Here is a 15,521-nt window from a genome sequence, read left to right as displayed (position 1 = left end):
ACAGTTGGAAGCCCAAGTATGATGAAGGCAAATCCAATTAGCCTACAACGCATAGACTGACAGCAGATAAACCTATAATAAGACAGGACTTTCAACCAGTGGCCACACAGACCAAGGAAAAAAAAAAAAGGCATCACAGAAATTCAGGTGCAGGAATTCCAAAATATCTAATATATAGGATACAAAATATCTATCCTATAGCCATTCTCAATAGCTTCTGGAAGAAACTTTTTAAAGTTCTAATGAATTTTAACAGCTTTTATATTAAAAAGAAATGAAGGAAATACCAATCAGTACTTCCTGATGTCCTGATGACAGACAATATTTTATTTATTTATTTGACTGGTGTTTTAAGCCTTACTCAAGAATATTTCACTTAAACGACGACACCAGCATTATGGTGGGAGGAAACCGGGGGGAACCTACGACCATCTGCAGGTTGCTGGAAGACCTTCCCACGTTCAGCCGGAGAGGAAGCCAGCATGAGCTGGACTTGAACTCATAGTGACCGCATTGGTGAGAGGCTCCTGGGTACAGACAATATGACTGACCTGTATATAATATATGAATTAAATACATGTTCACAATATCCAGCAAATCCAAAATATAGATTTGGATCATGATCTAAATTTTACGAAACTTTTCACAGGTTTGGAGGAATTACTTCAGTCAACTGGCTGATGTGTAGAAATGCTTTGGGTATGAATGCCACACATGCTGCATTGGGGCTGCATTGTATTTATGTATTTATTCCATTGTTGTTTTACACCGTACTCAAAAATATTTCACTTAAACGGTCAGCATTATGGTGGGAGGAAACCGAGCAGAGCCTGGGGGAAACCCACGACCATCTGCAGGTTGCTTGCAGCTGCATAGCAGTGATCTTTGTCCATGCAATCACCATAAACAATGTCACAGAGTACCTGGGTTTCAAAATATATTATGAATAGCTTGTATTATTTTAAATTTGTTATACTAGGTGTTGGAGTAGATAGATATATATGCAGATCGAAATTAGCAGTCAAAGATGTCTCCTGATGGGATATTACAAACGACAGGCCTTCAAATGTGCTGTCATAACTTTAGATTCCAGTAGTTTAGATCCACTGTATCAAATAAAACTGAGAGTAACACTTACCACAATTAGTGCGACAAAATATATCCAGTCCCAGAATGAATGTGCATCTTGAACATAATACATGATATTCACCCAGCTCTCTAAACTAATAACCTGCAAAAAGACACAAAATAAACCACTGTTGAGAGACAACTGCAAATAGGTACATGTACATGTGTACTGTTTAACCATTTCCAGGCTATTTATTTATTTGATTGGTGTTTTACGCTGTACTCAAGAATATTTCACTTATATAACGGCGGCCAGCACTATGGTGGGAGGAAACCAGGCAGAGCGTGAGGGAAACCCACAACCATCTGCAGGTTGGTGCATGACCTTTCCACGTATGGCCAGAGAGGAAGCCAGCATGAGTGACAGCATCCTGGCTTTTTCCACATGATAGAAACACATGGCATACTTATATAGGCGCCTGAGTAAGCTTTGATTGTGAGATGTTCATACTACATATTGAGCCTATGCAGCGTGGACCAAAACACAAACTTCATTCACAAATTTCTTTGAATTTATGTATATATTCCCGTGATTGGTGTTATACACCAGCATTTTTGTGGAAGGAAACCAGAAGGAGACCCACAGCCCCCCGCAAGTTGGTGCCAGACCTTCCAGAACGGCGAGGAAGCCGGTCTGAGCTAAACTTAAACCCACAGCCCCTACAGTGGTGAGAGGCTCCTAAATCATTGGGCAGCACTGAAATCCTGAAAGGCCAATGAATTTCTGTGAAATCTAGGTTGTTAATATAAACACAACAGGACCATGTTCTTCACACCTTTTTATGAATTATTTTACATCAAAGCAATTGCATTTCTGCAGTTTAGGATGAAATCCTTGAATATCTCTACATCCACATGTACATGTATAATTATGCTGATGAGCAAATCATAGCAGATATTGTGTACAAATAAAATACAACTCTTCCAATCTTCTACTCACTATGAGGATAACCTTGGAAGCATGGTTTGGTGAAAGAACCATTGATCCATTCATAGACTGAAGCTATAATAATATATGTATATGTACCAGCCTGGGATTTGAGAAGCTTAATGCAAATCCTTAATTATACAAGTATTTGTAATATATATATATCTCCCAATTCACTGTAGTCATTGACTGAAGAGCTCCTGCAGTAATATCTCTGATATGCATGGAATTGGAAGGCCATTTGACACTGGACACAGGCACAGAATACTGGAGGGTTTTCTCGGCATGGCCAGCAAAATACTGTAGTACATCTGACCAGCCTGTCTTTATCTCCACAATCCTACACCTTCCATCTTATTTAATTAGCATGTGGCTGGCATTTCTATATAAGTGGCGGTACCTGGGGATCAAACAGTGTCTGCAGGATAAGAGCGCTTACAATGAACAAGTCTTGAGGTAGACACAGATGTTCCAATGATGGAAGATATCTCATATATAGATAAAGATCAAAGGGTCATGTTCCAAAGTAGGGATCTGGGCAGATGGCGGTGGACAGGATTTATATAGAAGACAACTACACATCTGGTCTCTAAATCTGCCTGCAGGAAGCAGATTTCCTCGTTAATGGCTCTGGGGATGAGATAATAACGTCACTGGAGGCCGATGGATGCGTATGAAGCTCACACCAATCAGCTCTTACTGCAGCCTCTTTTTCAGCAATCATCAACATGTCCCACTAACTGGTACACTTTTTTTCACCTGATGCTCAAATTGAAAATTTCAGTGAAACTAGCCATATGTTGTTATGTAATCAAATTGCTCTAAAAGAAATGCTCTAGAACAGGCGCAGATGAAATGTCCTTTGAAATCAAATAATGAAAATTTATAATGATGGATATACATTGTATCATGGCCAATGTAAACAGAATCGATGCAAAGCAAGATGAAGTGAATTTTTAGCCATGAATATGATTATTTATCAAGTATTACAAACAGGGGTTGCTGAAAGATTAATTTTGCTCTATTTTGTTGCTCATTCATTTGTAGAAATCTCTCAAATGGAGTACGATTACAACAGAGATAACACAGCTGCTCCTTAGCAAGCTGATGAAGACAAGAATGTACATGTATATGAACCAAATAAATACAGTATGTCAAAGATGCAATATTTTTTGGAATATGTTTGTTATGAACATGGATTTACATCTAACTGTAAAAAAAAATACGTATAACAAACTTCACAGAAAAATTGCAATACAACATTGAGGATTGTTTACTTCTGAAAATGATGTCAAGGACTTGATCAAACATGATGTCAAGTGCATGATCAAGCATGTTGTCAAGGATATGATCAAGTATGGTGTCAAGGATATGATCAAGTATGGTGTAAAGGACATGATCAAGCATGGTGTCAAGGATATGATCAAGCATGCATTTTCAAGAAAAAGTGTCATATTGTATGGACCTGAGACCTGACAAGTCAAGAAGGCCCAGTTTCACAGAGCACTGAGCGACAATTTTATATCATTCATTTGTCGTACAATATTTTGTATGTCAGTATTACCATATCATTTTCCTGTATGTGCTATCATCATACATGCACGACATCTTTGTGAAACTGGGCCCAGGAACACAATGCTACTTTATCTCTGACTCCTCTGAATATCATACATATATGGTATTTTTACAGTGAACATTCAACTACTGTGTACCACAGGGAGACATATACATGTAGATGTTCACAAGGCGGTGAACGAATAATACATATAAATGTTGTAATTAAAATCAGATGTACGAACATGTAAAACTAGGACTTCATGAAAATACGCCATACAAAAAAGCTGAAATTATTCTGGCCATTTTGAGTCACTGTTCAGATACATGTATAAACGCAACTAATTTTGTAAAAAGACTTGTCTAAAGTCTTGTAATGGTGTTAGAGGCTTATTTCCATTCCGACTGTGATTTTGCACTAAGATCTGACATTTTCAGGATTGATTTTAACTAGAGTAATGCATGAAAGCTTCATATTTGACCTTTCCAGAAGCCTATTACCATTTATTATAAACAGAAATAGTATACATACCTGGAAAATGGCCACCCAAGCCAGTCCTATATTATCAAATGAAATAGCTCCTTTGAATGGGTTTTTGTCCCCAGCCCTACAGTCCGTGTAATACTGATTCCAGTTAACACAGGAGTCATTGCTGGGAGAATTATTGCTGAATTCTCGTGCAGTTCCATTGCATTGAATGCCCTCGTAATCATAGAGGGGCAGATCTGTGCAGTACTTCATACCGGTCTCTTCCGGCATGCTGCATATATAATCTCCCTTTCTAGGTTTGTAGAAATCTGATAGATTAAACCTGCAGAGGGAAGGTAAGAAGTGGAATTTGTAGACACCATTTTAATACAACACGACTGATATTAATTAAACCTTAGATTTGCGTTAGATGATGACAAAACTTCCATCGTTGCTTTATGCTGAGCAAAACTGAACAATTATTCCCATCAATTACTAAGGTTGTGTATGTTGGGAAACTCTTTGAACACTTTACATTTAAATAGAGATTAAAATTTAAATAGAGATACAGTAAATGGCATCCACTGGGTTCAATTACCTGAAGAAAAAGAGGCTCAGCATGAAATCATGCTGGATGATCACATTTACATTTTATTCGCCCTTAAAAATATTGGGGACCAATATGCTCCCATTTAATTAGTTCAAAGCCAACAATACCGGAAATAATATGTACATGTAGAAACATAATAATCTATCTCTAAAGTTTAGAACACAGCATCCAATACTTCCTCAGGATAATGTGTTTTGGAAACCGTAGCAGGTACTAATTGCTGTCGACAATGTTTCAAGGTTTTTGTGTTAGCTACTTTTAAATAATACAAGAGTCCATCAGGAACAGATTTGGAATGAAGAGAGTTTCCCAGATCAAAAATGATTGCTTAACATAAAGGCTTCTGAAAGCCAATGATTTATGTGCAAGCGAAAGAATCCTTCTCCCAACTTGAGATCATTGGAAATGTCTTTGCACAAAGGAAATAGTGGCAGCCATTAAACATTTATGCAGCTCAAGAATCCAAAGCTCATTCATACTCACGCTGAAATATTAATATTTTCACTGATATTCAAAAAACATCTATTACGCAGAACGCCTGCCCATAGCTGCACACCGATGATTCCAAATATGAAGAAGACGAAGAAACACAAGAGAAGAACATTGCCCAACATCGGCAGGGTATCCAACAACAACGTGACTAAGATACGCATACCTGAAATGACAAAGGGAATAGTGGTCAAAAAACATAATCAGTTTTATTATGCTAATGTTGTTAAAGGAGTAGCAATAAAAAAAAATAAACATATACATACTTTTCTGAGATATAAGTACTTATTTTGTCCCTTATATGATGGGTAGTCAGTTTTATGGGTGAGGGAAACTGAAGTAAACCTCCACCCTTTGCCTAACTAACGCCCTGACTTAAAGTTGGAGCTGACTGAATGATTACAGCCTCAAATCCATGTCTAAGTGAAAAGTGGCTGCAGCTCTGTAGAGCACTGCACATCACTTATCCAGAACTAAATCTTCATATATACTATACTTATAGAAACCATTCTACTTATGCAAAAACGTGGTATGTGTATTACAAATGCACAGTAGGTACACACTGTATATTACATAATAACAGAAAGTTGACAACCAGTTTACACACTCTCAGAAAAATACAAAAAAATAAATCAACTGTAACAACTGAAAATCAATATTACATTGCCATCAGCTACATGTACATGTAGGTATACTTACTGGGAATTCGATTAATTGCTCTTAGGGGTCTTAGAACTCTAATCGTCCGGATTGCAGAGATACTGAGGTTTTCAGTATCTATCACATACTCCACAGCTCTGCAATGAAACAGATGGCAAACTCAGGTAAGTGCATGGAAAATGCTTATAAATACTGCAATGAGAGAGAAACAGGCCAATTCAAAGAAAGTCTAACCAAACCAAAACACCAAATAAAACATGTAACCAAACGTCCAAGTCAAATCATGCAACATGTCATGCAAGGGGCATGCAAAAAGGGGACACCAAGGAGAAAAAGGGGCATTGATGAGCCAGGAAGGTATAACCCTTATTAAAGAAAGTAGCAGGTTTTCCACTGGTACTACTACCATGGATGAATACAAGGCAAGAAAGATGTCTGTTGATAAAACACCTTAAAATTACTCCTGTATTCAGGTTTTCATCTTTGTGTCAATCCCGGAGCAAAATTACGTATGGGGGATGTGATCTGGCCTCATGACAATAAAACAGTGTTTCTTTCTTGCTGTTTTTATTATGTATTTGAATATTGTTTTATGGCATGCACAATACTAGTTAATTAATTTTAACGATTCTTTACTATCACAGGTACACCTGGGTGGAATACCATATAGATATGATAAAAAAAAGTAGAAGAAGAAGAAAAAGTGTGGGCAAAGAGCAGTAATACTGCTCCAGTTGCAGTGAAGGCAGCAAAATACATGCACCCTAATTATTTGACCATTTCAACCACCTGTACAACCAATGTTTTGAAACATTTTGTGAAAACTATTGGGTGTACAGAAATAATTTGCGCATCTTTAGGAAGCCTCTTCAGTGACACAGAAAAATCATTTTAGAATCATTTTCACAATGATTATATGCATAAGTTCAACTGAAAAAAATGCTTTATAAGATGAAAGGGTAGAAAACAGTACACATGAGTCTTAATGCCTACAGATATATCGGTGAAAAAAATGGCAAACTGTTTATCAGCTATCATGAAAAACAGGAGATGTCCATGAAAAAGTGCAACTATGTAATCACAAAGGATAAAAACCTTTCAAGTTAAAAGATAGCAAGACAAAATCATTGCAATCTGGTTGAGTTCCAAGGTTTTCATCAGTTCTCTCAGATTTAGCCCAAGCACCACGGCTTTCTCTAAACTGAGGAATTGGAACTATTGAACACTTTCAAGAAAAGGCAAAAAGACTTTTGTCAGCTTCCAGCTTGAGCCCCAACCTTTGTCAATGGGCTGAGCTATTGGTTTGATACCATCTCTTTCAACAAACATCCTCAGTATTTAAAAACTACACAATCTGGTCTCAGAGGTATAAATGCACCAATGTGTGTCATTACATGGAGTTTGTCTATAACCCAAATTGTAAACCTCTGAGAGCAAATATCTATGTTATTCAGCATGATGAAATTCTGTTGACTCAGGTGCAAGTAATACCAGACGTCAGGAAAGCTTTTTAGGAATCCCTTCACACCTCCCCCTACCACTGTGCAGACTGTAATTAATCCATACTGGTTTACAGACATTGCCAACACAGCTCAACATTATCACACTTCACTGCATCAATGTTAAATCTTTACACATTTATCAAGTTAAGGATTTGATAAAAGTTGGTGCACTTTACTCGCAGGTATATATGTTCATTTTTTCCCCCCTCATGTGACGACAGTTAAAGCTTAACAGATGGAGGAAATCTGTGAAATCAACGGCTCGTTCTTAGCAGCTAAGACAATGCATCATAGGCACCACTAAGCCAATATGTGCCACACATGTTTAATGACATTGCCAGGAAGAATGCATCCGTCTTCTTCACCAGCAGTACAGAGCAGGTGCAACTAGCTGTGTGTAACACAAATACCAGCGACCTTGTACGTCGTCATCGACATCATCCTTCCATTAAATGTAACAGCCCACCTGCTTAGTTTGTGGTGGTTAAACTTTAATTGCTTAACCATTTTAGTGAGCGCAACGCCAGGAGTTACACTCGAGCGTGAGTCCTGCAATATTTTACAGCTTGGTAATTCTTGCAGTAAAGATACCATGCAAACGAGGCTAATTATCCTTCAAAAGCACATGTGCAGATTAGGCAACATTTTGATTGACAAGCAGCCAGGATTATCCAAACGTTTTATTAAGTGCTGACAGCCAAAGATAATTACATGTGTCACTAAATACGGATCAAGGGTTTTTTTCCTCACCACAAGGGATAGACCATCACCTCAATCTGAACTGTCAAAAGCTTTTGTAATTATTAATACCCTGAGTTCTAGGTAAGCTCCTTTTCACAATCATCTCAAGAAAATGCATAGTTACATTGGGTTATATTTCAGAGACACTCAACTCAAAAGCTTGAATAAAAAAGCAGACATCAAAAATTTTTCAGCAAAAACCTAGATACTAATTTTATTTTCTTATTAACTTATATTCAAGTTTTTGACATTGACAAAAAAACAACCTTGTGGAACTGGCACCAGGCTTGTCTAAAAGGCTTGTTTTGTCTACTTATATTGGTACATGTATGACAGCATTGTCAGCATGCAGGGTGATCAACCAGTTAATTTAATGCCAAACTCCTATTGATCAATAGCCAAGGACTGATCATGTAACATGTGCAACAAACCTGTGTGTTTTTTGAAAATTCCTTTTAACGCGGACGACACTTTTAACATCTTGATTGTAGCAGAAGGTTTACACATAAAACAGCCAGAATATATGGATATCTGTGTATCAGGTATTATAAAAAACACCAATGTTTTTTTGTTTTTGTTTTTTGGACAATTCAGACTAGACTCTGGACAACATTGATTTTTTTTAAATACTAAATTAGCCTCTTCCATCCATGCAGTAAGGCAAAACCAAAGACTGATGGATATGACATTTTGTCTGAGGCCTGGAAGCACAATTTCTTTGGTTTCACTTCAGAGTTGGGTTGCCATGGAAAGCAATTCTTTCCCTAAGTGGAAACTTCCTGCAGGGTTACAACAACAGTATGACCACATCAAATTAAAGAATTCACATCAGCAAGTTCAACTTAAGCTTCCAAAGATACAGTAGTTTATTAAGTATTTTGGGTTTATCCCCTATTTATGTTACACTTGTATACAGTCATTCTGACATGAAATTTATTGGTTACCTATTCAGGAAACTTGGCCATAACAATTACATGATAATTGTGGTTCCACAGAAGCAAAAAACTGATACATTTTTTTCATCTTTTGATAAGAGTAACCATTCATGTTCAATATTTCTGCTCTTTCCCACAGGCATTGATGTTTAACTCTTCTTAATGAAGTTTATCACTCTTTGATTTTTTTTTTTTCAAAAGCTTTGTTTTGTGTTTTTTGAAAGGTTGCCACAGGGCCATGTCAAGAATCATTTAAATTCTGGAAAATCTTTGGACTCCCAAACTTTTGGCTGCCTACACTAAACAAGCTGCATGCATTAAAACAAGTAAAAATCTGATGGTTTATCAAGAAAAAGTTACGTTTTCATACAAATTTCTTTCATTCACAGACTTAAAACGCGTTTAGAAAGCAGCATTTTGAGATGCATTTTTAAAATTTCTTTACATACAGTCAGAATACCACCATTAAAGTTTGGGATCAGAATCTTGTAATTTTTTTTTCTAGATATGGCTCTGTGTTATTAGCCTGATTTGTTCATCATCCTGACATTCCCTTAATTTTATATGCCGTGTCCACTTACATGGAGTGAGTGAGTGCTTGGGGTTTAACGTCGTACTTAACAATTTTCCAGTCATATGACGACGAAGGAATCCTTTGGGTGTATGTGATGTGCCTCCTTTTTGCAGGACGGATTTCCACCGCTCTTTTATCTAATGCTGCTTCACTGAGACGACTTACTGAAGGCAAGGAAGTCGCCCCGCCCGAACCATTATACTGATATGGGTCAACCAGTCCTTGCACTATCCCCTTCATGCTGAACTCCAAGGGAGGAAGTTACAATTTCCTCTTTTTTAAAGTCTTAGGTGTGACACGACCCTTACATGGAAATAAGTGAAAGAGAAAGTGAACATAAACCTATTCACATTCAGGATAGAAAAATTTATGCATCCAATTATTAAGGCAACTGTTTTGGGGCATAATTAATTTTTTCAGCCACATTTATCATATTGCCATGATTACTGATCAAGTAGTTTCCTGAAGTTATTCATAGTTTGGCAGTGATGTCATAGCTCCTCTGAGCCAATCATCAGCAATCTTTGGTCACATGACTAAAGTACTGGTGGACAAAATAAAGCAAATTAAATCCAGGCATTGAAGAAGATTTGAGCATAAAAAAGCAAAAAAACCTAGCTTTTGATTACCACATTCTTTTCTGGAATAGTAATCAGTATGTGTCTAGGTTTTTTAACTTCATGAATCGGCAAAAATCTGCATTTTTGTCCACATTGCTTGTTACCACCTCTGGCTTCTTATGCCACTAACCTACATGTAGTTGCTTGAAGCTATGAATTAAACACTGTATGCATGCAGTTAGGGGAACTATGTTCTCTTTTCCAGTGTTTTTCAAAGGGTGCTGGATGTTTCAGTCTTTATATGGAGATTATCTGGAAGTGCAAATAGGATTTTTATCTTCAAAAATTGGTGGATAGGCAATTGCAAGGCTATTCAACAAATAGGATCAAGTCAAACAAAATCCAAAAAGCATTACAAGGTCTGACAACTGGAAGTACTCATTCATGAAAACTTTCATCAAAGAAAAAAACAAATATGTGATATTTTGTGTGAAACTAAGATGATGGAGAGAACACCAGTGGATTTTGGCGATAAACATGGCGCCCCATTGAGAACACTGGTTTGTTATGGAACTTTTAATGAGCAGCAACTACATTAATTTAGATGACAAATTTTTTTTAGAGGTTTTTGATTTCTGTTCATCCTTGTGGTTGCTTTCACAAGCTACCTGTGACAGATGGCTCAGGCCATGGTTAAAAAAAAGAAAAGAAAAACATACCCAGGATCTTTTTGTCTGTCACAGTTTTCTTCTCAATGACGGATAAAAAAATCAATATGGTTGGGAGGTTTCCCATGAGGAAGTTTTCCACTTTCTCAACTTACTCAACAGTGGTGTAATTTGTAGAGTTTATCGTGTGAGCGTGATGTGTGAACACAATGTTCCATCAGTATAATACAACATTACTATCAGTTTTTTCATAAAACCAGGATATGAGGTATATGTTGCTTTGAAATAAGTTACAAATCAAATGAAGCATTAAAGAACTTTAGAAATAATGATTATGTTGAGACATTGTTCTTGATTTTAGACTGGAATTTTCAACTCTTCACACATTTACCAGTCTAAAATCAACAACAATGACTCGATAATGATAAAGTCATTATTTTTATTCTTTTATACCTACTTTAAACTTTTACATAATTATTTGACGCAAAATGACTCAAACGCAGGGCAAATTGCACAGCCTTCCTCCCCTTTTTTGTTGCTGTCTCTAATACGCTGTCAACAAGCATCATGAAAAGGACCATGCACACACACAAAGCAGAGGGGTGAAGCTATTAGCATGAGTTTGCTGTCATCTGTGTTAATGAATTTAATGAATTTGTGGCCTGAACACCTGTGAAAATCTCCTACTTTTATTGTGTTCTTGAATTTGTGCCAAAAACATCTGTAATAACCCCCTACTTTGAAATGGTGTCATAAAAATTTCGTGATGCGAGTCGTGACGTGGGTATGTTCCGAAGCGTGCGTCTATGACTTTAGACCCACTGACATTCAACATTGCATGTAGTAGGAAAATCCAAAGTATAACAGAATGTCAGTATTCTGCAAAGTAAGTTCTGGAGAAAGGGCCTTTTTGGGGCTGAAACACGCACTAAAATGAGACAATTAATTTGTGACCAGAATTGGTAGTATTGTGCATGATCATAAAGCATGCAATGCATCAAATTAAACTATTTGACCTACAAAAAGAAAAGAATTAAAAAAAAAAGCTAAAAAAAAAGGGACAATATGCAAATTGGGTATAAAATGAGCCAATAATAAAGTAAACTGTAAATACAATTTAAAAAGGAAAATAAAACAAAATTGCCCCTAAATACCTGAAAATGGAAAATAAAACATCTCCTTGAACAAATATTAGTAAGTTATAAACTGACTTAATATGTGATAATATAATGTCAGTCCTATTTTGTTAGCATGTCCCTTCTGTCCGACCAAATATGACAAAGCCATTTCTGTACAATGCGAATGGGCAATCTGATTTGTAAACTTATTGTTTTCATATCTTGTGTATTGTCTATGAAGAGGTATTATCTTCTATTTACTTTCTTTAGGCCATTTGGTTGAATTTGATACTTAACACACCCATCTACACTGGTGTCTATACATGTATGTACATGTATGCCCAACTCTTTTTGAGATGGCCACAGACAGATTTTCTTCTTCAGCATTTATCCTCCGCCCTTCCAAGACACAATTTTGGTAAACACATTTCTATTCTGATGCTGTATTGACTGCTTCGTCCCAACTGCTGATATGAAATGTTGTTTCAGTGTTGCTTCACATTCCACAAATTAGTTTTGTTCTTTCCTGCATGTTTACGTGATTCACAATACACAATATACGGTCCCTTTGTGGCTTTCCATCAGCACTTTTCCCAGCAATATGAAGACAGAAACAAACCATTCCTGTGGGGTTGGAAATTTACCCACTGATCATTACGGCACCTGAAACTAAATTTGCATATATGCAACTGTTGGACATTTCTTCATACTCTTGCAATACATGTATTTATTGCACATTTGTGAAAGCATGAAAGGGGAAAATGAATTAAAATACCTTTCGGCTCATCAATCGAGTTGAAAATGCACAGGTTGATACAAGAAGGGTTTAACATAAATAAGAACATGGAAAGTCACAAGGAATTTAAGAACTTTTCACAGTTTATCAAATATGCAAATTCAATTCTACGTGTAGAGCAGAATATTTTAAGCAAGCACTTCGGTTTAGCCATGGTAAGCTTTGCCAACTACAATGCAATTAACATACAACGAAGACAAAAGAAACAGTTATACATATTAGAAATAATATTTTCAAACATGTTACAAATTATCAGTATATAAATGTCAATGTGTTGTGGAAAAAATGTTAAAATCCTACTGTAATAAAGTATACACAAAGCTGTTAACATTATCAAGTCCTGTAAAACTGCAAAACAATCATCAGAAATGGTTAGGTGAGGTGGCATATACTTTGCATAAAAATAAAACTGGATACATGTATCTGTCTTTATATTTGTGTTAAAACAAATCCGTTGGTTTGCATAAAACGCAGTGCTTTACAGTGAAGTCAAGTGATTTTTTTTTTTTTTTTTTGGACACAGTCAACTCTGCAGCAACAGAAAGCAACACGACAACTGAGATTCAAGCGTACTTCAGTGTGACCTGTGACAGCAAACATATGCATGATAGATGCCCACACCCCAAAAAACACATACCGGTACAAGTAGCTTGTGCAGAGAGTGGGTAAAAGTGGTGCTGGAACCAATAGTGATCACAACACAAAACCCATGTACACTCTTGTGCATCATGCTCTTCACCCTGCATGAATGCCTTGACCGCTTTTGGCAGCGTGCAAAATCACTATCATTCTTTAAAGCAATATTCCTTGCTGGAAGGTTTAATAAAGCATTATTTATTCCAGTTTGTACCAGTATCCTAGAGCCCTGGTAAATAATCTGATTTATTCCAAAAGACAAAGAAGCAAACTGCAGCCAGCATGCCGTATGATCTAAATGCAATGCTTGAGAAAGTGTTGGCTCTATCTTTTTCTCACAATTATTCCGTAGCTAAGACCAAAAATTGCCTGAGAGGCATTTATGTTTGATGCATGAAAGAACATGGCCTTTCACCAACAGGAAATTACAAAGGTATGCATTAGATTGCCTCCAAACAAGCTTCATTTACCCCCAAAATGAATGTTTGCCAGTAGAGACCACCAGAATTTGAGCAGTCAAGGCATGACATGCAATTAACAGTTAAATCAAATCTAAAAATCAGAAAAAATAGGCAAAACTCTTACTTGTTTACAACATACTCTGCAATGCTTTTTATTCGGAAAGGAAAAAAAAAAAGATAACAAACATGACAAAAAAGAAGAGATAACAGGTTAATTACATATGTAAAGATAACAGAAGAAAATGAAATTACTTGACTAGTCTAGAAACAAGTCGAACCGAAGGTAACAGATACCCTTGCTGCAGAGATGTGTGGGGTTAAACATGATGATGTACATTACATGGATATATTAACAGTGTTCTTCAAACAATACTTTTTTTTTTAAAACTGCACTATAAGAAAAAAAAATATATTAGCTCATTTGCACTGTGAACGAGCTGTGTAAAATTCAGGATCAAGCTGCCATCGGGTAAGAACTACGGTACCTTAGTTCACTCAACAGACGATCGTTACATTTACAGCAACAGGATTTTGCAACTTAATGATCAGTATATAAAAATAGAAACACTGACGTAAAAGCACAGAGCGATCAATTAATATGGGAGGAAGGGTTTGTCCTTGCTCTGAACAACAACCAGCCTGATGGCTAAGTGCATACGTGTGTGTGGACACCTTAACAAAACAGTGTCTACTATACACGTATGTCCCAAAAACCTTTCAATAGTCAAGCAATCATCTTCAGAAGGTAATACTAGTAACAAAACAGCTCCAACTCAAAATAATAAAAAAAGACAGAATGAAGGAAACAAATATGATGAAAAACATAGCTGTCACAGAGGCAGAATGTAACAGAGGGAAAAGTGAGAGGAGATATAAAGGCTACTGGAGTGTATAGAGAACAGACCAAGAGTTAAAGCACAGCAGGAAAACATAGCCTTCCAGTGAGAAAAAAAAAACAAAAAAACATAAATCAATAAAAAGTAATGAAACAAGTAAAACTTTTGCCTTTCTTTGATTTCACATATGACTATAAATACCATATGCATGAAGCCGAAGCCAAAGCCAAATACATGTACTTCTAGCATACATACAAAGCCCTCCACCATGTGAAAGTGCACGTAAAACACATCAAACAAAAACATATACACTGTAACAAAAAAAACCACAAGGGTGTATAGCCATAACCATATACATGTATGCTACACATATTTCAATTTCAATAATATAAACAAAGGTGAAATGAAAAATGCCTCCTTGACACACGATTAAAATATGTTGTCTTTTATTGTAAGCTAATTTTCACATGTTATTATTAATGAGACTAACTAATTTATTTGTGGTCGCTGTGAGTTCAAGTCCAGCTCATGCTGGCTTCCTCTTCAGCCGTACAGGAAAGGTTTGCCAGGTTTGCTAGCAACCTGCGGATGGTGGTGGGTTTCCCCCAGGCTCTGCCCGGTTTCCATCCACCATAATGCTGGCCGCCGTCATGTAAGTGAAATGTTCCTGAGTATGGTGTAAAACACCAATCAAATAAATAAATAAATGAACTAGTTTATTGTCTATGCAACATACAGGTGAATGAACACCATGTGTTTTAAGTACTGAAAGGTCATCCCCAAAACAGGTATTCACATACTGTATCTATAATTACAGCTGTACATGTGTAAAGGCTAAATACTGATTAAGGGGAAA

The 15,521-nt window shown here is 36.6% G+C and overlaps 1 protein-coding gene across 1 annotated transcript in view; it reads right to left on the bottom strand.

The window, feature by feature from the left end:
* Nucleotides 1–15,521, bottom strand: part of LOC135461393 (voltage-dependent T-type calcium channel subunit alpha-1I-like) — a 103,183-nt gene that overhangs the window by 53,692 nt on the left and 33,970 nt on the right. Inside the window, 5 exon segments of the mRNA XM_064738464.1 lie at nt 1,139–1,231; nt 4,143–4,422; nt 5,173–5,344; nt 5,878–5,975; nt 13,954–13,977. Coding sequence (XP_064594534.1) covers nt 1,139–1,231; nt 4,143–4,422; nt 5,173–5,344; nt 5,878–5,975; nt 13,954–13,977 — 667 coding nt within the window.

The sequence above is a fragment of the Liolophura sinensis genome, chromosome 1 (assembly GCF_032854445.1).
Source record: "Liolophura sinensis isolate JHLJ2023 chromosome 1, CUHK_Ljap_v2, whole genome shotgun sequence".
In the NCBI taxonomy this organism is placed as follows: Eukaryota; Metazoa; Mollusca; class Polyplacophora; order Chitonida; family Chitonidae; genus Liolophura; species Liolophura sinensis.
This window is presented reverse-complemented; position numbering and strand designations above follow the sequence as displayed.